At 51.8% G+C, this 23,577-nt stretch overlaps 9 protein-coding genes across 9 annotated transcripts; 2 read left to right on the forward strand and 7 right to left on the reverse strand.

Moving 5' to 3' along the window:
* Window positions 1-1,053: 1,053 nt before the first annotated feature.
* Z517_02136 (uncharacterized protein) lies at window positions 1,054-3,178 on the reverse strand (the record flags this gene model as incomplete). Its single annotated transcript, XM_013431247.1, has 2 exons — window positions 1,054-2,708; window positions 2,764-3,178. 2 exons carry the CDS (start codon window positions 3,176-3,178, stop codon window positions 1,054-1,056), a joined length of 2,070 nt encoding a protein of 689 aa, XP_013286701.1.
* A 731-nt stretch (window positions 3,179-3,909) lies between these two features.
* Z517_02137 (uncharacterized protein) lies at window positions 3,910-5,775 on the reverse strand (the record flags this gene model as incomplete). The annotated part of the gene is made up of 3 exons (XM_013431248.1): window positions 3,910-4,887; window positions 5,040-5,543; window positions 5,602-5,775. The coding sequence occupies 3 exons, from the start codon at window positions 5,773-5,775 to the stop codon at window positions 3,910-3,912; spliced, it is 1,656 nt and encodes a 551-aa protein (XP_013286702.1).
* A 702-nt stretch (window positions 5,776-6,477) lies between these two features.
* Z517_02138 (uncharacterized protein) lies at window positions 6,478-6,834 on the reverse strand (the record flags this gene model as incomplete). The annotated part of the gene is made up of 1 exon (XM_013431249.1): window positions 6,478-6,834. The coding sequence occupies one exon, from the start codon at window positions 6,832-6,834 to the stop codon at window positions 6,478-6,480; it is 357 nt and encodes a 118-aa protein (XP_013286703.1).
* Window positions 6,835-7,905: 1,071 nt separating this feature from the next.
* On the reverse strand, window positions 7,906-8,738 carry Z517_02139 (14-3-3 family protein epsilon; the record flags this gene model as incomplete). Its single annotated transcript, XM_013431250.1, has 3 exons — window positions 7,906-8,265; window positions 8,321-8,408; window positions 8,464-8,738. The coding sequence occupies 3 exons, from the start codon at window positions 8,736-8,738 to the stop codon at window positions 7,906-7,908; spliced, it is 723 nt and encodes a 240-aa protein (XP_013286704.1).
* Window positions 8,739-10,087: 1,349 nt separating this feature from the next.
* Window positions 10,088-13,281, forward strand: Z517_02140 (calcium-translocating P-type ATPase, SERCA-type; the record flags this gene model as incomplete). The annotated part of the gene is made up of 3 exons (XM_013431251.1): window positions 10,088-10,205; window positions 10,260-10,417; window positions 10,474-13,281. The coding sequence occupies 3 exons, from the start codon at window positions 10,088-10,090 to the stop codon at window positions 13,279-13,281; spliced, it is 3,084 nt and encodes a 1,027-aa protein (XP_013286705.1).
* A 1,021-nt stretch (window positions 13,282-14,302) lies between these two features.
* On the reverse strand, window positions 14,303-16,555 carry Z517_02141 (uncharacterized protein; the record flags this gene model as incomplete). The annotated part of the gene is made up of 3 exons (XM_013431252.1): window positions 14,303-14,808; window positions 14,862-15,465; window positions 15,524-16,555. The coding sequence occupies 3 exons, from the start codon at window positions 16,553-16,555 to the stop codon at window positions 14,303-14,305; spliced, it is 2,142 nt and encodes a 713-aa protein (XP_013286706.1).
* Window positions 16,556-17,052: 497 nt separating this feature from the next.
* Window positions 17,053-18,378, forward strand: Z517_02142 (uncharacterized protein; the record flags this gene model as incomplete). The annotated part of the gene is made up of 1 exon (XM_013431253.1): window positions 17,053-18,378. The coding sequence occupies one exon, from the start codon at window positions 17,053-17,055 to the stop codon at window positions 18,376-18,378; it is 1,326 nt and encodes a 441-aa protein (XP_013286707.1).
* Window positions 18,379-18,910: 532 nt separating this feature from the next.
* On the reverse strand, window positions 18,911-20,618 carry Z517_02143 (uncharacterized protein; the record flags this gene model as incomplete). Its single annotated transcript, XM_013431254.1, has 2 exons — window positions 18,911-20,105; window positions 20,158-20,618. 2 exons carry the CDS (start codon window positions 20,616-20,618, stop codon window positions 18,911-18,913), a joined length of 1,656 nt encoding a protein of 551 aa, XP_013286708.1.
* A 788-nt stretch (window positions 20,619-21,406) lies between these two features.
* On the reverse strand, window positions 21,407-22,486 carry Z517_02144 (uncharacterized protein; the record flags this gene model as incomplete). The annotated part of the gene is made up of 3 exons (XM_013431255.1): window positions 21,407-21,984; window positions 22,040-22,325; window positions 22,379-22,486. 3 exons carry the CDS (start codon window positions 22,484-22,486, stop codon window positions 21,407-21,409), a joined length of 972 nt encoding a protein of 323 aa, XP_013286709.1.
* Window positions 22,487-23,577: the final 1,091 nt, after the last annotated feature.

Genomic DNA, 23,577 nt, shown 5'->3' on the forward strand with positions numbered 1-23,577 from the left:
GAGTGCTTCTTTTGCTTCTACTCGGTACTAGTTTGGGGATCTAGAATGCTAGCTACCTACCTCGTATGTAATAGCTCTCTCCCTCCTCCCCCCAAGACGCCACGACGCCAAAAGCTAACAGCTTCCCTGGGGTGTGCCTGGGGAAAAATGGTCTCTCTCCTCTTTCCGCATTGTTGGGGTCGTCCCGGTAACACCCTTGCCGGCACGCACCATCGATGTTCCCCATTTTATGCATCAATACCAAGATCATGAGACCAAACCACCGCGTAGGTTCTACCTAATCTGACCTGTTCATACTGGCCTTCCGTCCTGCTTTTTCCTTGCCACGAGACGAGACATCGACGAGGGTGGGTGGTCGTTGATTGAGGGGAAGACAGATCCGAAAACACCCAAAACGCGTCATCCGCGATCAAGGGCTGAGCTGATGGCTGCGCCACCTAGCACCGAGATTGGTTCTTGCGAGGAATGATTACCTCGTATACGCAAGCCAAGCACAAATCGTGGGAAACGAGATCCCCAATTGCACCCGAGATAGTGAAGGGATACGGGGTGACTGGTTGCAGGCCTGGTTATCTATCGTGATTGCATCGATCGAGCAAGGCTGCAGGCAAGATCAACGCGAGGCTGAGCATCACGACGGATCAGATATTGGATACTTAATGTACACATTTACATATTTACACAAGAAACCAAGTCTTCATTGCGCTATTGCGTCGTCATCAAACATTACACACACCGGCTTGTCACACTTTCTTCCCCCCTTTTACCGTGTCATCCGGTCCAAGTCTCGCTGGTGCCATCTTTCTCCCCGGCGACACTGTCATGCGCAACACGGCACGAAAAAGAAACAACATCTTCCCTATATCCCACACCCCACAAACAATAAATCGATGTTCTCACCGGCGTCCTCATCCCGTATTCGTGCTTGCCTCAAGGAGATCCAATCCCATCGCATCAAGACATTTACACATCGCTCTTTGGAGACGTTCTCGTGACTTTTCCCCCGTCCTGTATAACTCCACCGACCCCGCGAACCACTTCCCACTAACATGTTTAGATGATATTAATCGTATATGTAAAATCACTGGCGAACCAATACCCGTTCATATGGTCCAGTCGCTCGACGTAGTTGTTCATCTCGGCCTCGCCTTTCATGACACTCCGAAACCGGTCCCAATTGGCCTGGTCATACCGGCTCACGTCAAAGGCTCCGATCCTCCTGAATTCGCCCTTTTTCATGGTCGCGCACAGGAGCAATCCCTCGACCCGATCAACAACGTCGATGACTGGCAAGAGATAGATCTCGAGCATCTCGCAAAGCATCCCACTGCCCGCGTCGGACAGTTTTGGCAGGCGGTCGTCAAAGGCTGCTTTCTCGATCTCGACCTGAGCCTTGGTACATTGGATCACACAGGGAGTAGAACCCCAGTAATCCCGCGTGCGTCTCAGCAGTCCTCTTGCCAGGAACCCTCTAACCTTCATCCTGCCGCCTTGCACAAAGCCGAAATTGTCCCCGGATGGACTGTATTTCATGTCGATCTCGATGATTTCAATGCAAGTCTCTCGTGCCGAGGATGCCGGTTCAGGGTACTTTACTTCGCCGTCGATGGACGTCCATGCCCATGTTGGGGCTCTGTACTTCGTCGGCCGCCTTCCGCCCTCTACTCGCCAGAGCAGCGCGTGTGGTAATTGCGGCTTCCAGAGCCCAACCAGGTAGTCGTCGGTATGCAATCTGTTCTTTGCCATGTACTGCTTCGCCAGGCCCTGCATGGCCAACAGTTTGTCGCTAGAGTACGTCAACTTCTTGGGGGAATACATTTTCACCAGCTGATGCCAATTGCCGTGCCTCTGGTGATGGATCTTCTTGCTGAAGAACTCGACACTTTCTTGGGACGAAGGCGGACCCATGGTGGCGGGAAGGCCCTTCGGAAATACCTCTGAACAACACATCTGTTGGCATTCCCAGAACAATTCATTGCGAGTGAAGTGCAGTGTACGTTTTGCAAGGCAGCGTTCCTGAAAAGCCCAAGCCCGCTTGTTGAGTGGTGATGAGTCGACCAGATCGTGCCATAGCGTGGAGCGTAGTATTTTGTACATCCCTTCGTCAATGCCCAAGCCAAAAGGAACGGGAACAATGCAGGGCTGTATTGCCAATACGTTGCGACTGTAGATCAGTCCGCTGGCATCGTCCCTCGAGGATGTGGCGGCGATGTTGAGTGTGGCTTCTGAATAGACACGGTGCATCTGTCCCACCTCGGCCAACACGTCTGTTTCGCTGTCATGCCGAATGCACAGTGCGTCAATCCAGAGGTATCGGAAACCTAGCTTATCCGTCACAATGGCGGCTTCGGCAAACGTCTTTGGGAGATTTGCCACGCTGACGCCCTGCCTCAACGCTGCAAGGGTCCCTTTATGCAAACGAATCGTCTTGGACTTGCCCCAACAGTGGCTGAGGGTGACGTACTCGCTCAAGGGGTCCACGAACATGCCGTCCACAAGTTTGACTCCGTGAGCGCCCTTGGGGCCTCGGATCGAGACATCCAGCAGGTGTGTGGGCTTCCACGTCGCATCGGTGGCAGAGGACACGGAACATTTCATGTGGTTGAACGTACAGTCTTGGATCCACTGTTTGGCAAGATCGATACTTTCTGTCGACGCTGTACTCACCGATCTGGAGTCAATGGTCCGGACTCCAGGTTCGACGGCAACTATGACACCAGCAAGTTAGCAACCCCTAGAGGCAGAAAAGGGTCAAGCACCTACATCTCGGATGCATCAGAATCAACTCAACCACCAACCCCGTCGTTTGGTCCCAGCTCAACGAGAGACTCGCCTTCGAACCGCTACTGCTTGGAGTCGGTCCCCGGTTCTCCTTGTCCGCCTCCGACTTCGTTGGCTTCACATATCGGAACTTCAACCTCGCTTGGTCCCGGGCAATCGGGGATATCCAGACGAAGCCAACCGAATCAATTGCTAATCCTCTATTTCGAAAATTTCTATAGGCGTCTGGGTCGATGGACATAAAAACTGTCAAACAAAGATGGCATTTGCTGGCCAGAGATGCGAGTTCTTCTAAGCCATGATGCGGAATCTCGCCTGTGTCCAGTGATTTCGGCGTATCTGGCTTAAATATGGACTGGCACGCAGCGCAGAGCGTGCTGGGCGTTAATTCTGACATGATCGCGACGTTGTTGATCGATTATTATTGTGGTGACGTTTCCCGCTTCTGTCCCCCGGCATCTCGTCGATGATGTTTCGGTTTGGATGTTTCTCAACGGACGCAACGACTGTCCATGCTCTGGGTCGCACAAATCGATGCTCTAGACAACGGGACAACCTAGTCGGCAGTCTGGTTCAAAATATAGCGGATCATCAAAGAGGATTGTGATGTAGGCGTGTTTCTCCTGAGATCGTCGCCGCTGGAGCCGAGCACCAACCGAGCAACCTCTTAATTTCCGAATGCGGGCGGAACTCAGCGCCACGCGAACCAAGCTCGTTTCAAATGATAGCAACGCGCCTCAAAGTGATTCGCGCGTCTGGGATTGCATCATATCGTCGCCCAGTGGCACCAGTGGGTGTGTGATTGTTGACGGACTGTGGCAAAGGTCTAGAGCGAGAACTGCATTCGACTTGTCATCCACGTTCACTTTGCCGCTGTGTGGAGATGTTGTGTCTGCCTTTCTCCATTGGGAACAGCCCAATCCCCGAACAATGTTCGTGCCCCTGATGGCTACGAGGCCAACGTCTGTGTTAGCCGAAAAGGAGCCTCGTTCAGGTAGAGATCCTCATTCCGTTTCTTGACATACGAGCAAGGAAAGACTGTGCGATTGGGCACCCATTTGGGCAATACCGTTAAATTAATAATAATACCCGTATACTTTCGATATGGATGGCCTTAAAACGCCCGCGTTATCGAAGCCTTGTCATCTTCAATAGATCATGCCGGTGGAAAAACTCGCGGTTTTTCTTCCCAAAGATATACATGGGAACACTTAGCACACAGATAGCAATCTCGATGCTACCGAATATAATAAATAAGTGGTTGATGCGGATCGCAAATACCCAATTGAAAGCATGGTACGCCAGGATAAACGAGAAAATATTCTTGAAGATGATGAGGTTCGTGAACGCCTCAACCGCAAGGTCGCGATGAGCGTCGAGGAGGTACTGGGCTGAGGCGATGGAGCCCATGACCATGCTGATTATGATAAATGCGAGAAATACCTCAGGGACGATCCAACCATAGCGGGCCACATTGTTTGCTGTTATACCGAAGCCGTAGAGACCGACGCAGGAGAACACGAGCGTCGGAATGACAAGCAGGATACGGAACTCGGGTTCGTACTTGCCCCGGTTGAGTTTGATCATGAATCGCGTAATGAACTCGCTGTACAAACCAGCACCGAGCAGGCCGAGGATGCTGCCGATGAACGCGCTGGTGTACATCTTGCCCGCCCTCTCTTCGTTGAAGAAGAGAGGCGGCCCTAGGAAGATTAGAGAGAGTATAACTCCAACCATGACAGTCCAGCCGATAATCACTCCTTGGAGCAGACAAGCCCACAGGACTGCGGGATGCAGGAACAATGGGAACGGTCGGAAGAGAAGCTTGAAGAAGGACTCGTCCGTCTTTCGACCGTTGAATGGCATTAATTGGCGCCAGCAGGAATGCCTCGAGGGTGGTGTTTCGACGACTGCTGACGATTGCAGAGCCTTTTCCTCTGCGTCTTTTGCAGTCGACGTCTCAGGACTCCCGACCGTTTCTTTCGACGAGTCCCCCTCAGCGAGAAGATCGAGATTGAGAGAGTGTGCTCGTCGATAAGCCGTCTCAGGCACGAAGAAGAAGAGGAGGAAGAACCCCAGGGCCATAAAGATGGAAAGGAAGAAGAACTGGGTGATTTGAGGTTAGCAAATCTTTGGTGTTAAGAACCAGAAATGTCCCCTTATTTGCCCAAGATGCACCACTGGATGATCCTGCTCATGATTGCATGACCATCACTCAAATATGTGACGACGCGAGGACGATACGAACGGGAACTTACACTCCATTGCCAGCCCATGTGCGCAGTGATCATACCCACAAAGACTGGTGTCAGGAAGGCCCCTCCAAAAAGACATGTATTTGTGATCGCCATTCGAACTCCACGCTCATGGACGTAATATAGATCTCCAACACAGGCATTGACAAGGGCCTCAAAGGGGGCCAGTGCAACTCCTTGAAAGACGCGACTCCATAATAGGCTGGCATAATTGTGACCGACATGTGTGGAACCGCCCCAGGCAGAACTTGCGACCATGAGCAGCGCTCCTAGGAGAAACAGGTGTCTCTTGCCCCAGACTCTTGCGGATGCGACAAATAGCCATCCCGCCACACCCACGCCGCAGAGATGGTAGGCAGTGAGAAGGGCAGCATCTTGGAATGTTCGCTTGAAGACGATGGCGAGAGTCGTTGAATCTGCGGCGAGGAGGGGAGAAGCTGTCGTGGCGAGGCAAGATACAAAGCAAAGGATTCCGAGAATGAGGTCGCGTTGCCAGATGGGCCAATTCTATGCGTCGCCAATTAGTTCCAGTGTTTATGAAGTGCGTCGCTAGCGAGCCACAAACCAAGGGATCATTTGGGTCATCCGAGGGCTGGGGGACGAGAATGACTCGCCCTGTCTTGTCCTTCTTCAGATGCTGAGCATTATCCAACAGCTCAGCATGTCGCTGTTCCGACTCGTACACATACACCGTTCCTGGGACGTGCTCGACATTTGGCTCCAGAATCCCCAGAGCCATTGCTGAGCTAAGGTCGCTGACGTTGGCGGAGTAGCTGAAATCGCGGGGAGTGGATCTCGCCGATTTATCTCGATGTAGAGCTCATGGTGGAGCACAGATAGGACTCGTACCACCGACGCAACGTTCAAACACAACAATAAATCCCCAGAAGTGTTCAATGCTAGAAGGTGGCCTGGCTCGGAGACACGGTGATGATGGCGCGGCTCGAGCCACAAAGAGGAATGCAAGCGACAGTTCCCCGCCTCGGCTCTGGACCTCATCCCCGAGTGCCTGCATAACAGCAGGTCGAGAAGAGCTAGCAACGAGACAACCACAAGACTTCAGTTGTCTCGATTAGCAGGCTTTTTTACCCACAAAAGCGGACTCATGTCTATCTATGTACACACACAGTAAGTCTACCAAAGCTCTCTGGACTCAATCAATAGTCTTCCTTGGCGGCTTTCCAGCTTTTGATGTCCAAACTTTTGTGCCGGTTCCGACCTCGTGACAAATGGTCTATGTAGGTTGTGGGTGTTTAAGCCTGCTTCAGAGGCAACAGATGAAAGTTGATATGTACAACGGTAGGGAGTATCGTTCAAACACCGTCGACAAAAGCAGCAATCCTGTTGAATAGGCATTGCTCTCCTTTTCATCCTCTTCTGCTCGGTGCGGTGGACTCCGTCTAACCATCCTCTGTCCACAGGGGGATTAACGACCTCTCATTCATCTGCCTTTCTCAGTCCCATGCATTGTCTTGTTCCACAACTTCTCGGGCATCATGGGTTCATTTGGCCGCTGGTCACCTCCGATTCCTTCCTGTTGATACCCTTGGGGGTTATTTGTGGCTGAACCCTCTCTCATCGGTGCATCTTGTTTCTGGCCTTGAACTGTGCCTCCATATGCCTTGGTATGTGTGGATGTGGCACCACCATTTGCATACGCCTTTTCTATATTCTGCACACTGGTGGTTTTGAAGGTGGTGACTGGGGCACCAGGCACTGCAGGCGAGGTTTGTGGCCAAAAATACAGTACTGCGCCCACGACCACGCCACCAAGGGCTACACGACGGCCAAGAGACATGCTGCTCGCGTCCAACGAAAGGTCGGCGAGAAGGGGAGGAAAAGCGGGAGTCTTACACTGCCGCTAGGTTATGTGAGAGGGTCTCTTGGGTCGTAGAAGGAAATAGGGAAAAGCTGTGCTATTCGTAGAGAGAGAAGTTTCGCCAATATAATGGTCAACAGTAGAAATCCCACATATGGACTGTCACCGGACTGTCTAAGAGCTTGAAAATATCTCACTTCATGGGGGGAACATTAAGGTCAAGAATGCCCCCAGCGAAGTTGGTACTGAACGGTGCTCATTGATCATGACGCAACAGAGAGTTTAGGCAAGGCACCAGGAACCTTTGCTCAGGGCCCGAATCTGAGAGCAAACTTGAAGAAATATTCCGCTACTAGTACGATCTGGTGGTCTCCATCGTCAAATTGGTGTCAACCCTGCGGTGTTGAGGTTTAACAGACACAAAGGGTAGCATGAGGGAATGAAGTCATGACTTTTTAAGGCCATCAAATCAACGCAGGTCAAGGGTTCCAGTGAACTTTGTGGCGCCGCCAAGGAAATATGAGGTCAAGGTCACATGTCTCCCTGAGTGTGAGACGGAGATGCTCATGCAGAAGGCAGAGACACGACCGGGAGCTATGAGACGAAGAAAGACGCCGACTAGAAACACAACAGTTGCAGATCTCAAAAGTGTGATTGTGGACCTTTCCGCGACGCGCTTGCTAACTCCATTCATCAATCCACCTGAGCTAAAAGCTATGTGGTATCGTAGGAGACAATAAAACGAAGAAATCAGGATTGCCTGGGGGGATTGCATTCGACATGGTTGGGGGGAATAGTTTGGGGTAGGTAGTCTGCCCGGATCTGGGAGTCTTGGTAGTTTTCTCTCTGTGCCTTTATCTGGGCCCATTTGAACAAATCACTGCACACGCCTTCCTGTGCAACACCTAGAATCCGAGCTCATTACAGACAGGACAGTGCGAGTGCTGCCATTTTGAGCAAAAACCCTGCCCGAAGATCGTAGAGAGTCGCTGTTAAGCCAGAGTCGCCAAAAGGCGGGAAGGAATGCACGGCTGCCTGTTGGAACTCTTCCTAGGAAGGTGGAGCGGCCTCTGACTTCTCTGCAGTCTCAGCAGAAGCACCGGTCTCGGCGGGTTTTTCTTCCTTGGGAGCGTCGCCAGCGGGACCAGCTTCACCTTCACCCCCATCGGACGATGTCCACAATGTTAAGTTGTCTCGAAGCAACTGCATGATAAGCGTGCTGTCGCGGTACGATTCCTCGGACAGCGAGTCGAGTTCGGCAATGGCATCGTCGAAGGCTTGTTTAGCAAGGTGACAGGCACGATCGGGGGAGTTGAGGATTTCGTAGTAGAAGACGCTGAAGTTGAGGGCGAGACCGAGACGGATAGGGTGGGTAGGGGTGAGTTCAGTCTGTGCTACATCGGTAGCATTCTGCAAGCAGGGGGTCAGCGAAATGTTTGTGTGTCCAGGAGGGCATCTGTCATACCTTGTAGGCCTCATGAGCGGCAGTGGCTGCAACCTTGCGCTTCTCGCCAGAAGCGAATTCAGCCAGGTATCGATGATAATCTCCCTTCCTGTTCGCCATATTAGTCCCGTTTAAGGCATTCTGAGAGTTTGGGAATGACGTACATCTTGTGATAGAAGACCTTGGACTCGCCCGATTCGGCCTTTGGAATGAGGGCTTTGTCGAGGACGTCGAGAACATCTTGACAGACCTTCTCAAGTTCGCTCTCGATCTTCTGGCGGTACTCGCGAATTGTGGCAACGTGTTTGTCAGACCCTTTGGATTCCTCCTTTTGTTCAATGGAGGAAATGATGCGCCAGGAGGCACGTCTGGTTCCAACCACGTTCTTGTACGCAACGGAAAGAAGATTTCTCTCGTCAACAGACAACTCGCCGCCCATCTGCCATGAGTCAGCCCATTCTGTCCCCGAATATCTGTCCAAAGGTGTAATCATACGTTGGCCACCTCTTTCATGTAGTTGACCATTTCATCGTAGCGCTCAGCCTGTTCACAGAGCCTCGCAAGGAATGTTTTACTGGAAGGACATCAGTGAATTGATCAACCGTGGCGGGGATGAGGCATTGATACCTTTCGCGCTACAAATTGCATTCATGTCAGCATACAGTCTTATCAATGACAATATCGATGGGGGATTCAGGATCAACAGTGAAAGCGAGCTGAGATTGAACCTGAAGGCGGGGCCAGCAGCACTTACGTCGGTAGCCATTGTAAGGAACGGGGAGAATTGATGACAAGAGGAGGGAGTTGTCAATGGGTTGTGCAGATGTGGACGAGGAAAGAGATTGGGAGATGGGGGATGAAAATCGAAGGACGAGTTGAATATCTGGTGATGGGAAACGGGGCCCAGGTTGCAGATTGATGGTTTTGTGAGTGACGGCTCATAAGGCAGTTTGATGCTTAAAAGGCTAGAGCATCACTAAGTCACCCAGGCACTGCTGGCGCTAACCGCTCTAGGCGCTCTGGGCCTACCACAAGGGCTAGTGAGGCCTACCACTGGGAGGTGACGAACAATTCATTTTGTTTGACGCCAGCGCCTGAAACCCCTTGGTGACAGGTTTCAGGATTCACCACTCTGGGCCTTCCCTCTGAACCTCTAAGGCTTGTTATTGATAGGCAGCAGAAAGACCCCCAAGAGGTATCTTCGAGCAAGAACTTGCACGGTACGAGGTATATCATACCCTGAACTACTACTGGACAGTTTCCTGCCTCTCACTTGGTCCTCCGTACAAACATACTCGTGCATAAGTCCACCCTCCGTAGTTCCCCCCAAAGCAACTTCGCCTAATTCAAGTAGTTCTAACCGTTGAGATGTAGGGCAAATCGAAATTGTAGAGCAACCACTATGATTGACCTGTGTAGCCGCTACTGCTTCTCTTGGGAATGTACCCCAAACGCCTCCAAAACGGGCTCGTATTTTCGCCCTACGCAGAGCGGCCAGGTTGCTTTTTTTTCTCTCTGGCCGGCATCTGGAATTTTCGATGATTATTGAACTGTGTCCACCGTGTCCAGTTCACCACGTGGGGCAACCGATTTTCTATCGAATTCACTGCCCATAGTCACTCCTTTCGCCATAGACCTGCTATATAGATTTCAACCCCTCGTCGTTTATCTGTGATATTCAGTGGGTTTTATTTAGACGGTTGGCGGTGCATGGATCTTCTCAGGCCGTTTATCAGCAACCTCATTTTCTTTTCCCTCTCATAGTCGTTCGCTTCCGATCATTCCAACATGGAACACGCATATGTTCGCGCCACAGAAGAGGTGCTGAGCCATTTTCATGTCACTGAAGCAGCCGGTCTGTCGTCTGCGCAAGTCGCGGAATCCAGGAAACGATATGGAAGCAACTGTGAGTTTACCACGGCGAAAGAGGAACACATCAAACGCTAACAAAGCGCAACAGCTCTCCCAGAAGACCCTCCCACGCCCCTCTGGCAACTCGTTCTTGAACAGTTTAAAGACCAATTAGTTCTCATACTGTTGGGTTCGGCTGCTATATCTTTCATCCTGGCCCTGTTTGAAGAGTCGGACGACTGGACTGCGTTTGTCGACCCTGTGGTAGTACGTTGAACCGGATCCCACTGCGAGCTGGCCCAGACTAATACATGTACCTCCAGATCTTGACAATCCTCATCTTGAATGCGATCGTCGGTGTGACACAAGAAAGCAGTGCTGAAAAGGCAATTGCAGCGTTACAAGAATATTCCGCAAACGAAGCGAAGGTGATTCGGGATGGACACGTCCAGAAGATCAAGGCAGAGGAGCTTGTGCCAGGAGACATTGTTACAGTCGCCATTGGAGATCGGATACCGGCCGACTGTCGACTGTTGTCCATTCAAAGCAACAGTTTCGCCGTCGACCAGGCTATTTTGACAGGCGAGAGCGAGAGTGTGAGCAAGGATTGCAAAGCCATAGACGATGTGCAGGCTGTCAAACAAGATCAGGTCAACATGCTCTTCTCTGGTACAACTGTGGTGACGGGACACGCTACCGCCATCGTCGTTCTTATTGGTAGTTCCACGGCAATAGGCGACATCCACGAGAGCATTACCTCGCAAATTTCGGAGCCAACGCCACTCAAGGAGAAGCTCAATGATTTCGGCGACACCCTAGCCAAGGTCATTACAGTAATTTGCATATTGGTCTGGCTGATCAACATCCAACATTTCAATGATCCCTCGCACGGTGGAAGCTGGGCAAAAGGTGCCATCTACTACCTCAAGATTGCCGTGTCATTGGGCGTTGCTGCAATCCCAGAAGGTCTCGCCGTGGTTATCACAACATGTCTCGCTTTGGGCACGAGAAAAATGGCGGCTAAGAACGCCATCGTCAGGAGTTTGCCATCGGTCGAAACGCTGGGTAGCTGCAGTGTGATATGCTCCGACAAAACCGGTACTCTCACGACCAACCAGATGAGTGTTGCGAAGGTTGTCTATCTCAGTGAGTCTGGTGATGACCTGGAGGAAATTGAAGTCACAGGAACCACCTTCGCCCCGACTGGAGATCTCATCCGCAATGGCAAGAAGCTCGAGAATGCTGCAGTAAACTCGGACACCATCAAGCAAATGTCAGAAGTCCTGGCGCTTTGCAACGAGGCTCATTTGTCATACGACGCAAAAAATGACACCTATGCAAGCATCGGAGAACCTACTGAGGGGGCTCTTCGCGTTCTGGTTGAGAAGATTGGCACCGATGATGCGGCAAAGAACAAAACTCGAGCCAGTTTGTCGGGCGCTGAGCGAGTAGATTTTGCCAGTAAGTACTATGAGGAAAAGCTTCCTCTGCAGGCAATGTATGAGTTCTCGCGGGATCGAAAGAGCATGTCTGTGCTGGCCGGAATAGGCCCAGCACAAAAGCTTCTCGTCAAGGGTGCCCCCGAATCGATCATTGAACGCTGCTCTCATGTCATACTGGGGTCCAATGGCAAGAAAGTACCTATCAACAAGCGGCACCAGGCGCTCCTGGCTCAGGAACTCGTTGCATACGGGCGGCATGGTCTTCGCGTGCTGGCGTTGGCCAGCGTCGAAAGCGTCAGCGGAAACGTGCTCCTGCACACAGCAAAGAGCAACAAAGCCTATGCCGAACTGGAGCAGAACATGACCTTGATCGGGCTGGTCGGCATGCTCGATCCGCCTCGCCCAGAAGTGGCCAAGTCCATCATGAAATGCAGAGAAGCAGGGATCCGGGTGATTGTGATAACTGGTGACAATCAGAATACTGCCGAAACGATCTGTAAACAGATTGGCATCTTCCAACCAGATGAAGATATCACCGGCAAGAGCTTCACTGGTCGACAATTTGACTCTCTCACAGAAAGCGAAAAGCTCGAGGCTGCAAAGACAGCGTCTCTGTTTTCTCGTGTCGAGCCCACTCACAAGTCGAAACTTGTCGACCTCTTGCAGGAAGCTGGCGAGGTAGTGGCCATGACGGGTGATGGCGTGAATGACGCCCCAGCACTGAAGAAGTCTGACATTGGAGTGGCCATGGGTACCGGAACCGACGTAGCGAAACTGGCCGCCGACATGGTGCTTGCGGATGACAACTTTGCCACGATTGAAGTTGCCATTGAAGAAGGCCGCACCATTTACAGCAATACCCAGCAATTCATCAGGTATCTCATCTCGTCTAACATTGGCGAAGTGGTCTCGATTTTCCTGACCGCTGCCATGGGCTTACCCGAAGCCTTGATTCCAGTCCAGCTTCTCTGGGTGAACTTGGTCACGGATGGTCTTCCAGCCACGGCTCTCTCGTTCAATCCGGCTGATCATGATGTGATGCGGCGGACTCCACGAAAGCGCGATGAGCCCCTTGTGTCTGGGTGGCTATTCTTCCGCTACATGGTCGTTGGCACATATGTGGGTGCCGCTACAGTTTTTGGCTATGTCTGGTGGTTCATGTTCTACCAATCTGGCCCTGGAATCAGCTTCACACAACTTCGAAGCTTCCACAAGTGTTCACCAACCAATTCAATCTTTGAGAATGTCGACTGCGCCATATTCTCACCTTCATCGGTGTCGACGCGCACCGCTTCGACCGTTTCCTTGTCCATCTTGGTTGTGATCGAGATGTTCAACGCAATGAATGCCCTCAGCTCGTCGGAAAGCTTGCTTCAACTTCCGCTCTGGAAGAATATGAAGCTGATCTACGCAATTTGTCTCTCCATGCTCCTACACTTTGCCATTCTGTACACACCCATTCTGCAGGGCCTCTTCTCCATTGAAGCTCTGGGGTGGGATGAGTGGGCGGCCGTGCTATGGATCTCAGCGCCTGTCATCTTGATAGACGAAGTCCTCAAGGCGGCCGAGAGGGCCCTGTATGTGAATTCCAAGGCGGAACGGAGGAGACGGGCCAGTATCTCAGGTGGAAGTGGGTTGAAAGGGGAAGGGAATGGGGTCGTGGCCAACGGCAAAATCAAGGCGAATTGAGAAATGCTGGGTGGGAGGAGAGCCTGAGAAGACAACGTTCATGTGATATTACACTCCTGCGATACGATCCGATACATTCAATTGGATGCCGTGGTCAATCAATCAATCAAGTATTTCCTGATGCTTCAACCACACCCCCATCTAACACACTTCTAACAACCGACATCCGACATTTGATGGAACCCCCAAACGGCAAGAGAGCGTACGGGTACATTCATACTTTATAGACGCGTTTTCCAAATAGATGGATAGATAGATGGTATCAACGATGCATACATAAAAACAACTGCTACAAGCCTACATGTAGGGACATATATATAGAGACTCGAAAAGGGGGTGGTTGGTTGTCTGGCTGGCTGGCTGGCTGGCTATCTAGGTAGGTAGGCAGGCTGGAAGTTGTTTATATAGACCATACATACATACTAGCATACACTATATACATATACATATACGGTATATGCACAGCATAAGTATGCAAATGCACGTGGATATGGCTTGCCATTCCTGTCTAGAGTTTCACTGGCTGGAAGATGTCGAGACTGGGGTGGTGTCGATGGTAATGAGGGTGGCCATGGATTTGGTCTTGGTAATGACATTCATGCTGTATTGTACCTGATTGCGCCTCGCCTCGCCTTGCCATGCTCTTCTTTCCCTCTCCCTCTCTCTGTTCTCGTCGTGACCGTGGTGAAGAAAGCTTCTCGCTGGAGGCAGGGGTTATCAAAGTACTCCGTTGGACTCTTTTCACACGCTTTCGATTTTGGTTCCAAAACAGACTGAGAGTGACCTATGTATCACGCAAATATCTGGCTCATCAGCATATCTCTGGAGCAGGCGGGATTGTCTCTCCTAGTGCCTGTGTACCTGTAGCTCAAGTCCCATCTCATATCTCGTCTCCGCCACATCTCAGCTCATGACTCTCTCGGCTCGTTCAGTATCGAGATACACATTCGCCCATGTGTGTGCTCCCCAAGTTCCCTGGATGTTGGCAAATATAATCTCATCAATAAAGGGGACTCATTCGTCATAACTGTACGCCCCAAAATCCTTTTCCACCACAGACCCCGAGCGTTCCCGCTGTCGGAGCCCAGCTCAAATTGCTCACTTCAAACTTGCACTCCCAGACTGCCGACGGGCCTCGCTCCTGTCCCTGTCCCTGGACCCCGCCGCTGCTGTTTGTTACACCACCTGGTACACTATTCGGTCCGGTCGACGCACTCGAGCCCATGAGGTCCCAGAGCAACACACAACAATCATCTGCCCCAGAGGCGAGTACGCCGCGCTGCGAATTGCTCCAATCGATACAATTCACGGCGGCACCGTGCCCTTTCAATTCAAGTAAGGCCTGGCCAGGTTGCCGGACGTCCAAAACACGGATGATGTTCGAGTCTTGGCTGAAGGTGGCGAGCAGGTGAGCATCGTGGGGAGAAGCCGCGATGCGGAGCAAGGGAGGCGGAAAAGAGAGCGTCGATATCCCCCCCGAACCTGATGCCCGTGTTGGTGAGGCGGAGAGAGGATCGGCCAGTTGTGCTTTGCGCAGGTTAGCTTGACGGATGTATGGGTAATGTACGCTCGAGACTTACGGTTCTTCTCCTGCTGCTGCTTCTCCGATGGCTCATAAATAATGGTGCTGTGTTCGAGACTTCTCAGATCAAACATCCTCACACTTCCGTCTGCACCACACGAGACAAACACATCTACGCTGTTCGCGCAAAACCGCACATCGTAAACTTCTTTGTCATGTGCAATGAGCTGCGTCTTAGCCGTAAGCGTGGGAATGTCCCAGATGGTGCAGGTCGTGTCGATGGACGAGGTGATGATCAGGGAGGGCTGCACCACATTCCAATCTAGCGAGGTGATGGGTGCAGTGTGTTCGGGAGATTTCGAGTTCGAGAGCAAGGCAAGCGGTGACAGTTTCTGTAATGGGGGGGTCTTGCTGTTCGTCGGTCGGGTGACTGAATTCGACGGATAAGAGTGTTGGTCGTTCGGCAGAGACCACAATCGAAGGTGGTCGCCGGATGTTGCTAATAGATCCGTCGTCTGCTTGTTCGATGAAGGCGGTTCCCATAATATCCTAGTTACAGGATATGCATGTGTAGCTTCTGCGGTTTTGATAAACTCCAGGCCTCGCTCACCGTGGGGGTTCTCTGGGTCTATTTGCGATCTTTGAGTGTCCAGTATTTGAATCTACCCCGATAGTGTCAATCACCAGAATCCTGATTTCCCAGCAATGGTTAATACTCACGTAATTATGATTGTCCTCCAGATAGCTGCCAATGGCCACTTTGCCTGCCGAACCGTTGCTGGACCGAGGAGGCCATTTACACCAATCCGCCGCGTAGATGGGCCAAGGCGCAATATAGTTGCTGTTTTGAGGGTACTGTATAATGTCGTTCTCTTGCGCTATCCCCGGACTGAAAGGTATGTCTGTAAAAGCCGGGTCTGTCCTCGGTCTGATGTCCGCTAGTCCGAGAGGAGAGTATGAGGGGGGTCCTTGAGGAGTCTGTGGCATGTATGAATTTGGGGCAGAGGGATATTTGCTCTGATCGGGAGTATCTGAGAATGGTTTGTATTTTGGCTGGTCCATGGCGCCGGGGCTGGACCGAGAGTAGGAGTGGGTGTGATTCAGTGGCTGTCTTGCGGATAGAGGAGGTTGTTGCTGCTGCTGTTGTTGTTGTTGCTGCATCTGAGTGGATATCTGAGGTAAAGTAGGTAGAGTAGGAGCCGTATTGCTGGCGGCTAGAGTCGCGGGTCTGCTTGCAAGGCCTGGTTGTAGTGTGCCCGGGATAGGCTGACTGGCAACGCTGCTAGGATGCTGAGGCGTAGAGGGCTCGATCTTGATGGACAGTGCTTCCCCTGTGTAGGCTGGCGGTGCACCATAGTGGTGGACGTCGCTCATCGCCGTGCCTTGCTGATTCAAATGCAGTTCGTCGGCCTGCTGGCGACCGATTGTCAGAGAACGCCTCAGACCTGGCTGGTATTGGCCAGTCTGGGCCTCTTGCACACTTGTATACGCGGACGGCGGAGGACCAGGACGGTATGGAATCACGGTACCGTTGCCATTGGTGTTTGGCTGCGATTGAGGTAGGTAGGGTCTGGGTTCGGGAGCCGTGGTGGGCGGATCGGGTTGATGGTTCAAGTATTGAGGGTTTGGGGCTCCAACGGAGGTCACGGTCTGGCCAGCAGAGTAAATGGCATTGACGGCGCTGTAGTAGTTGTCGTGGGAGAATTGCGGGTCAGAGAGTTGGTGCTGGTGGTGAGGAATGTGGAATGGCATACTAGGTAAAGGGAACAGCAAGGCAGAGTATCAGCACATGCGGACCAAATTTGTGTTTCTGCGTGCGCGGTGAGAATCAGTCCAGTTACAACCTATGTTCCGTTCACACACACACACGAGCGCAAGGGTGTCTTTGTCAGGCATGGCCCGGGCATGCTTCAGGCTCCCCATTGTCAGCCGCTTAAGCGCGAGGGGATCGTTAGTAGGGGCGGGAATGGCGTAGGGCACAGGACGAGGCAAGGAGGGGGGCGCATGCGCTCCGGATACTCATTGGGCACAAGACAACCTCAGGACATGCGGGCTGCGGGAAAATAGCCCCCGGTGCTCACTCACCTCGGTACATATGTTCTTGACGTTGACGATAGAATGATCACTCTCCGTGGAAGACAGAGAATGCTATAAGACGACAGTGTGCACGGAACCATCCCTTCTCTTATACAGCTTCCTGATTTCCCTCCCAATATCATTCTTGTTGTCCCTCTAGAGTCCGTGAAACAATGGCGCATGGTGTCTCGCTACTTCTCTTGCCGGCTCTGGCTCCGTCTCCATCGTCCTCCTCGTTCAGCTCAGCGTACAAAATCACATTTGAGTCCTTACTGCCCAAGCTTGTCCCTGCCGACAAAGACTCCACCTCCCGTCTGGACATCGGTCTGGTCCTGTCTTCATCTTATCCCGTGAGCACTAACACTTCACGCGCCACTGTATTTCCCCTCATCCAAGACCTCTTGAAGAAGTCGTACAGCCTTGTTTGTACCGTCGCCGCTCAGAAAGGGATCGACCTCGACTTCCCTGGCGGTATCGATGTGAGGATATTCATCTTGGAAGCTCGGCTGGATGAACTGCCGGACAATGTTGTCGGCAAGCAATATCTCTCCGGACCAATTGTGGACATCAAGACATTCGCCCTCTCTGACCGATCTTACACGGCTCTCTATTCTGTCGAAGGCGAGGGTCAAGAGGCCACCCTGCAGCAAGTGATCAGAATATGGAACTCCAGGTCCAGCCCTCCGCCACTACCACCCATTCACCGTCTCCAGAGTGGCCCTGCGATTAATCATCCCGAAAGCACCTCTGAAAAACACACGGAATCAATCATCGAAGACGGACCGCTTCCGATCCACCGATCTGTCGCTGTCGGCGGTACATTTGACCACATACACATTGGCCACAAACTGCTCCTAACCGCTACAATTCTCACGGCAGAGCCAGCTCAGTCTCCCAACCCCAAGTCGAACGAATCCCGATTGATCACGGTTGGTATCACCGGAGACGAACTGCTCGTTAACAAAAAGTACGGCTCATTAGTCGAACAATGGGATGTCCGACAACAACGTACCGCGGATTTCATAGACTCCATTCTGTCGTTCTACCCTCGCAGGTCAAGCACAGGCACAACTACAGCAGGGAATAGTCCCTCCACCACCGAATATATCGACCAACCGGGCCCTAATGGCAAGGTCGTCCGGGTCAGATACCATCTCCCCAGCCCCTCCACTGTAGATACAAGCAAAGGCGCGGCAGACATAACGATAAACTACACCCAGATCTCTGATCCGTTTGGGCCTACCATTACAGACCCGGATATCACTGCATTGGTAATTTCGGCCGAGACGCGCAGTGGCGGGAAGGCCGTCAACGACAAGAGGAGGGAAAAGGGCTGGAAAGCCCTGGAAATTTTTGAGGTCGATGTCTTGGATGCAGGCGTTGGACTAGACGACGAGCTGACCAAGGACGAGGAACAAAAGACGACCTTTGAGACTAAAATCAGCAGTACCGAAATCAGAAGAAGGTTACAGGAGAGAGGGTCAGCAATGCACCAGTAGAATACGCGCAATGGTCGCAGTTATAAGTCTTGGATAACGAGCCTGCCTCGAACGTGGGCCCGGCTTGGATCGCGGTGATGACAGATATATCGAGGTGTACACAGGGTCACTGGTACTACAGCAGTCGCCAGCGTCATGATCTACTGATGAAGTGTGGAATTGGATTAGCTGACGATGTGTCTAAAAACATGCAACCAGTGGCCAAGGGCTCACTGAGTATTTATGCCGCCGTTGCACATATCAAAGTCATGCACCATCAAAGAGTTTCACAGTCCAATATTTCATAGGTCATCTATCTCCGATACCACCATCTTCTGAACTCCCTTTGACATAGTCTGTGCTCCAAAGCAATTGATACGCGAGATTCGGTAGAGCTTCCAAGAGAGTGTGGGCGATTTCGTGATACCTATGCCGCTCTTATATTCTGCTTCGCTGATTGAATTGTTGGCTAAAGAAGATCGAGATCGCCTCCTGCGGAATCTATGGCACGCTGTTCCATTCCCAGAGGAAAGGGGTCGTATTTCCTTCTCCTTTATGCCTCGGCGTCATTCGAAGTTCCTGTGTTTGCCAGTGGGATCGACATCTCCTTGACCAGGACATGTGGTTGCTCGCTTTCCAAGTGTGGCAACGCTCCTGCCAAAGGATTCTTGGTCATCACAAAGGGGTCGTCATCTGGTGATCCACTGGGAAACAGCGCAAAGATACTGCTAAAGGGCGAGTCGGATGGCGGAAGTCCTGGATCGGTTGGTGGTCGCACAGGAGATTTCCATGCCAAAGGGTTTGTCCCTGTTCCACGGAAGGTAAGTGGAGGTCCAGGCAAAGGTGGCATATTCTCGTTTTCAATGTGTGTTTCGTAGAATGCGTGATATTCCTGAGATACAGGTCGGTAGGATGCAAAGGGGTCGGTAAATTGCAGGGCGGACTGATATGGTGGATGAAGCCACGGCGTGGAAACCTTGGGTAGTTGCTGGAAAGTGGTGTTACCATAGCCTCGACTTCCAGATTGAAGAGGGTTTCGATTCCCGCTCCTCGACATGCTTGCATGATAGGTGGGACTTCCGTCGGCGAAGACTTCGAATGGAGGCCGTTTGTGAGGAGCAAGGGATTGCATAGCCGGTTTGATGTCTTCTTCCTCATCTTCGGTTGGGAAGTAGCGAGAACCCAATCCATAAGAGTCACCCGTGGATGAACTTGGTAGGTATGGAAGGGGAGGCAACCCCTGGGCGAACGGAAGATCAGCATATCTCTTTGGGACACCAGCTTTGACCTTGCGTTTCACCAGCCGAGGCGCATTGACGTCTTTTTCCGCAAGTGGCCTTCTCTTGCGAGGTCGAGGAGGTTGCTTGACTTTGGGAACGGGAGTCTCGCCTTCTACCAAACTGCTCCCATCCTCAAGGTCATCAATGTGTCTCGCTTTCAGAACATTCGTGCCGCGAGGTGAGAAGACGACCTCGGTGGGTTCAACCAAGGCAGCGAGTCTCTCCATGCGTCTGAGAACGGAAGCGTCCTTCTTCTGATTGCGTTTTTGCTGCATCTCCTGCGTGGCAGCATCAAAAAGATCCATGCCTGGCCAGACGGTTCCCTTCAGCTTCATATGCTCTGGTGTGGCAAGAACTGGAGCTGGCCGGTTATCCTCAGCTGGACGGTCGTTACGGGAGGGGTAGTCATCGTCAGAGAATGGGGACTGCTTGATGGGAGAGTAAGCTTGAAGTCGACTTGTTCTGCGTCTGAAGTACTTGATCAGTGTCGGCTGGTGAGACTTTCAGGAGAGGTGCTTACCTAGAAGGTTTGACAGGGCTGAAGTCCGAGTCACTGTCGTCGACGGCTCGTGTTGCCTGTTTATTTCGAGTGCTTCTCCGCTGGGTCTGGGTCTGGGTCTGGGCCTTTGGTCTCCCTGGTCGTCTTGGAGGCAACGGTTGATTCAATTGTACATAGTCAAATATTCCAGGTTGTGGTTCGCAGGTGTTTCGTGTCGCAGCTGAAGCTCTTTTCTTTTTGGCTTGCTTGTTCTCTTTCATTTGCATTCTCTCCGAAAGCAGTCTGTCAATATCATGTTGCTGATACCAGTGGTTGTATTTAGCCAGTTCCACGCCGGCGGCAATGTCTTGGTAGCTGCGTACTTGGAGTTTGTGGAACTCGGACAGGTGTCCCTTGGAACTGACGTGAGTGAGCAAGTGGGAGGTGTCACTGAAAGAGGGTTGGCCTGGGCAGATGCTGCAGTTCAGCAAGTCCAGAGCCATGATGGCGCATGTAGCTGCCGGGAGAAGAAATAGAAGGGATGTGAGGAAACAGTGAGGCAGAATTGGCACAACAGGGACAACAGCACAAAAGCCTTCGAGACAGGGACGAAATGCGGGGGAACCGTATCTTCCTCCTGCACTCCGAACGGGATGAATGAATGAACAAGAAAGAGAGAAGGGAGCACAATGGGCGGAGAGAAGTAGCCCAGCAAGGGGAGTGGTGGCGGCGTGAGGAAGCAAGAGGTGCATTGAACGGCGGAGGGAAGAGAGAGAAAGGAGAAAGTTCGTGCACCGCATCCCGGAGAATGAGGAAACCCCAACCTGGCCTCTTACCATCTCATCGCCTCGCTGGAAAGGCAGGAGCCTCCTTAATTACGCTCGCTAGCATCTTGGGTCTATCAATCACCACGAACAGCTGGCTGCGAGACTTAGAAGACGCGGCTTCAGGCTCATTTGGGTCACCATTGGATGAGACTTGCCCTCCGCATACCGTCCATATTGATCAAATATCTCCAATTGTGTCACCAGGTCTATACTTCCTCTAGAACAAGGACAGTAGAGTGATGAAGCGGATATAGGCCGTGGTGAAGCTTTGATCTTCTCTTGCCTTGTATCCCAACTTTCAAGTGCCAATTCAAGTGGGTTATTAGATAGCAAGAGGATTGTCACCATGGACAATTCATCATTCTTTCCAGTATGGCAAGGCTTTGGTGATGGCTTGGGGCATGCAGCTGAAAGGTCCCAATTTTAGTCCGGTACAAGAGAAGACGCTGTCGCTGGGGGACTTACTACACAGGATCGACCTCGACGAGCCCTGGGTAGCCCAGCAAGCTCAAACCTGCGAGGCCGAATACCGTATGGAAAACATCCACCATATCGCCAGGTCTGTCCGCAAATCCTCCTTGGTCGGCGTCTTGACACCTCAGAATAAACTTGATCAGTTCTGAAGCATCGATCCAATGAAGTTTGCCCAACATTGCGATGCTACTAAGAACCCACCAGCTATAGCACACATCTTCAAGTTTCTCTGGCCGGCCATTCAGCCCACCATTGGGAAGTTGTCTTTCACTTAGCCAAGCAGCCAGTCGATCATAATCCACAATGTCTAGTCGACGAGCGATGGTCAATGCCCCGAGGCAAGTGAAGATTTGACCGGAATGAGACTCGGCGCCTGGCGAACGGCCAAACCCTCCATCAAAATTTGCGCAGGCCTGAATGTGGGAGACAGCCTTGTCCACGTCCACCAGGTGCATCATGTTTAGTATGGAAAGTGCGTTGAAGGCACCGTATAGAAAACGTGTGTCTGTCTCACCCCACTCATCTCCGGCGAAAGTACCAGTTTTGACGTCCTGAAGGCTCGCAATATCTGCGAAGTTATCAGCAATGCTATTTTCAACTTAGTAAGATGCGAGATCGGGTACATTTTGCTATCCGCTCCTTTCCTCCTCTTTGTGGCGACTCCAAGTCTTGTAGCGCATTGATTGTGGCAAGAATTTGGACGGCGCTGACTGTGTATAACATGTGGGAGTCATGGCCAGGAGCAGCACCAAAACCTCCATCCGGGTTCTGGCAAGAAAAGACGAATTGTAATGTTTTATCACGAGGTAGAGCATGGGGATGGCCCAGGAGGTGAAGCGCCGTCAGACCCCAATATACCCCGTTTAATCTTAGATGTTCGGTCAACCAGTAGTCGAGCTCATCTTTTCGCTGGCACAAAGTATCAACATCTTGTACAGTGTAAAGTACTCACATGGACGCACGGTATCCAAAAGTTGAATATACTTGACATGTTTTTCGACCACCAGGCTGACATCCTCCGGCACGATGGAGTGCGATCCCCCTACCCCAGGTCCTGCCACGAGTGACATTTGTTTTCAGCCGGACAATACGGATGCTGCTATGATGGAGGTGGAGAATGGGGTGAGCCTGAAGGAGATGGGTTGATTTAGTCGTCGATGATCGCGGTAGATTGATTGAAGTGTAAGGGGGAGTTCGTTCACCAGGGTTGTTAGAGGGCGACGCATGCGAGCTGCAGCTCATCTGCTGATCTGCTGATCTGCTTGGCATTGCGAAGACATGGATTTTTCGGGTACGCATCAGGCCTCCTCATTGACTTTCTCTGAATGGAAGATTGTTATTACCTGGTGCTCTAGAACATAAATCGCAAGTGTTGTTTGTAGTTAAGGATGCGTCAACGGGCGGTGTGACCTGAGCTTCCAACTGCGCCCTTGGTTGAATGTCACCGGGCGCACACTGATACCCAAAACGTCGATTCTGGGTACGGGGCACTTGGATAGAATACCACACTACTGCTTTTTTCTCTCCTTCACAGTTAGCCCCGATCTTACACATGTCAAGCCTTGTTGTCGATTTGCTCTGTTGTTCCTGCACATTTAGCTTCCAGGCTTTGCCTAATAGACTTGTTGGTGGTGACTGGATACCCCGGCTCCAGCCGTCTGCATGTCTCTGTGCCCCTGGCTGCGCATGTGAGGTATGAGGGGCACTCCAGGGGTTGTTGGTTGTCCACTTTCCAGGGCTCTCGGTGGCTCTCAGGGTTAGTTCGCTACGAAGTGCTCACTAATAAGCTCCAGTGGCTTGAGTGAGCCCCTAGCACGCCCATCTGCAAGTAACTTTGCCGGTGAAACCCAGATGGTGGGGGCACCGAACCTCTGTTTATCAGCGCCGACGGCGCCAAACCTGACAAAACATGGCATCCAAGCGAGTCCTGCTTCACCACCATCTGATACTATGTTTGAAGTCGCAATCGTCTCCCATCGTCTCAAGGATTCGCCCACTAACAAGTCCAGGTAACTCGGTGTCACAGAATGGAGCTTTGGCATCACTGGCCATCTCCTCCACACCAGATGCTTGCGTTATACGCACGCTAACCATCTAACTCGGTTCTGCACCAGGAGGAAAAAGGAAGTCCATGCAGTAGCAGGGAAACCATGAAAATCAT

The sequence above is a fragment of the Fonsecaea pedrosoi genome, assembly GCF_000835455.1.
Source record: "Fonsecaea pedrosoi CBS 271.37 unplaced genomic scaffold supercont1.2, whole genome shotgun sequence".
NCBI lineage: Eukaryota > Fungi > Ascomycota > Eurotiomycetes > Chaetothyriales > Herpotrichiellaceae > Fonsecaea > Fonsecaea pedrosoi.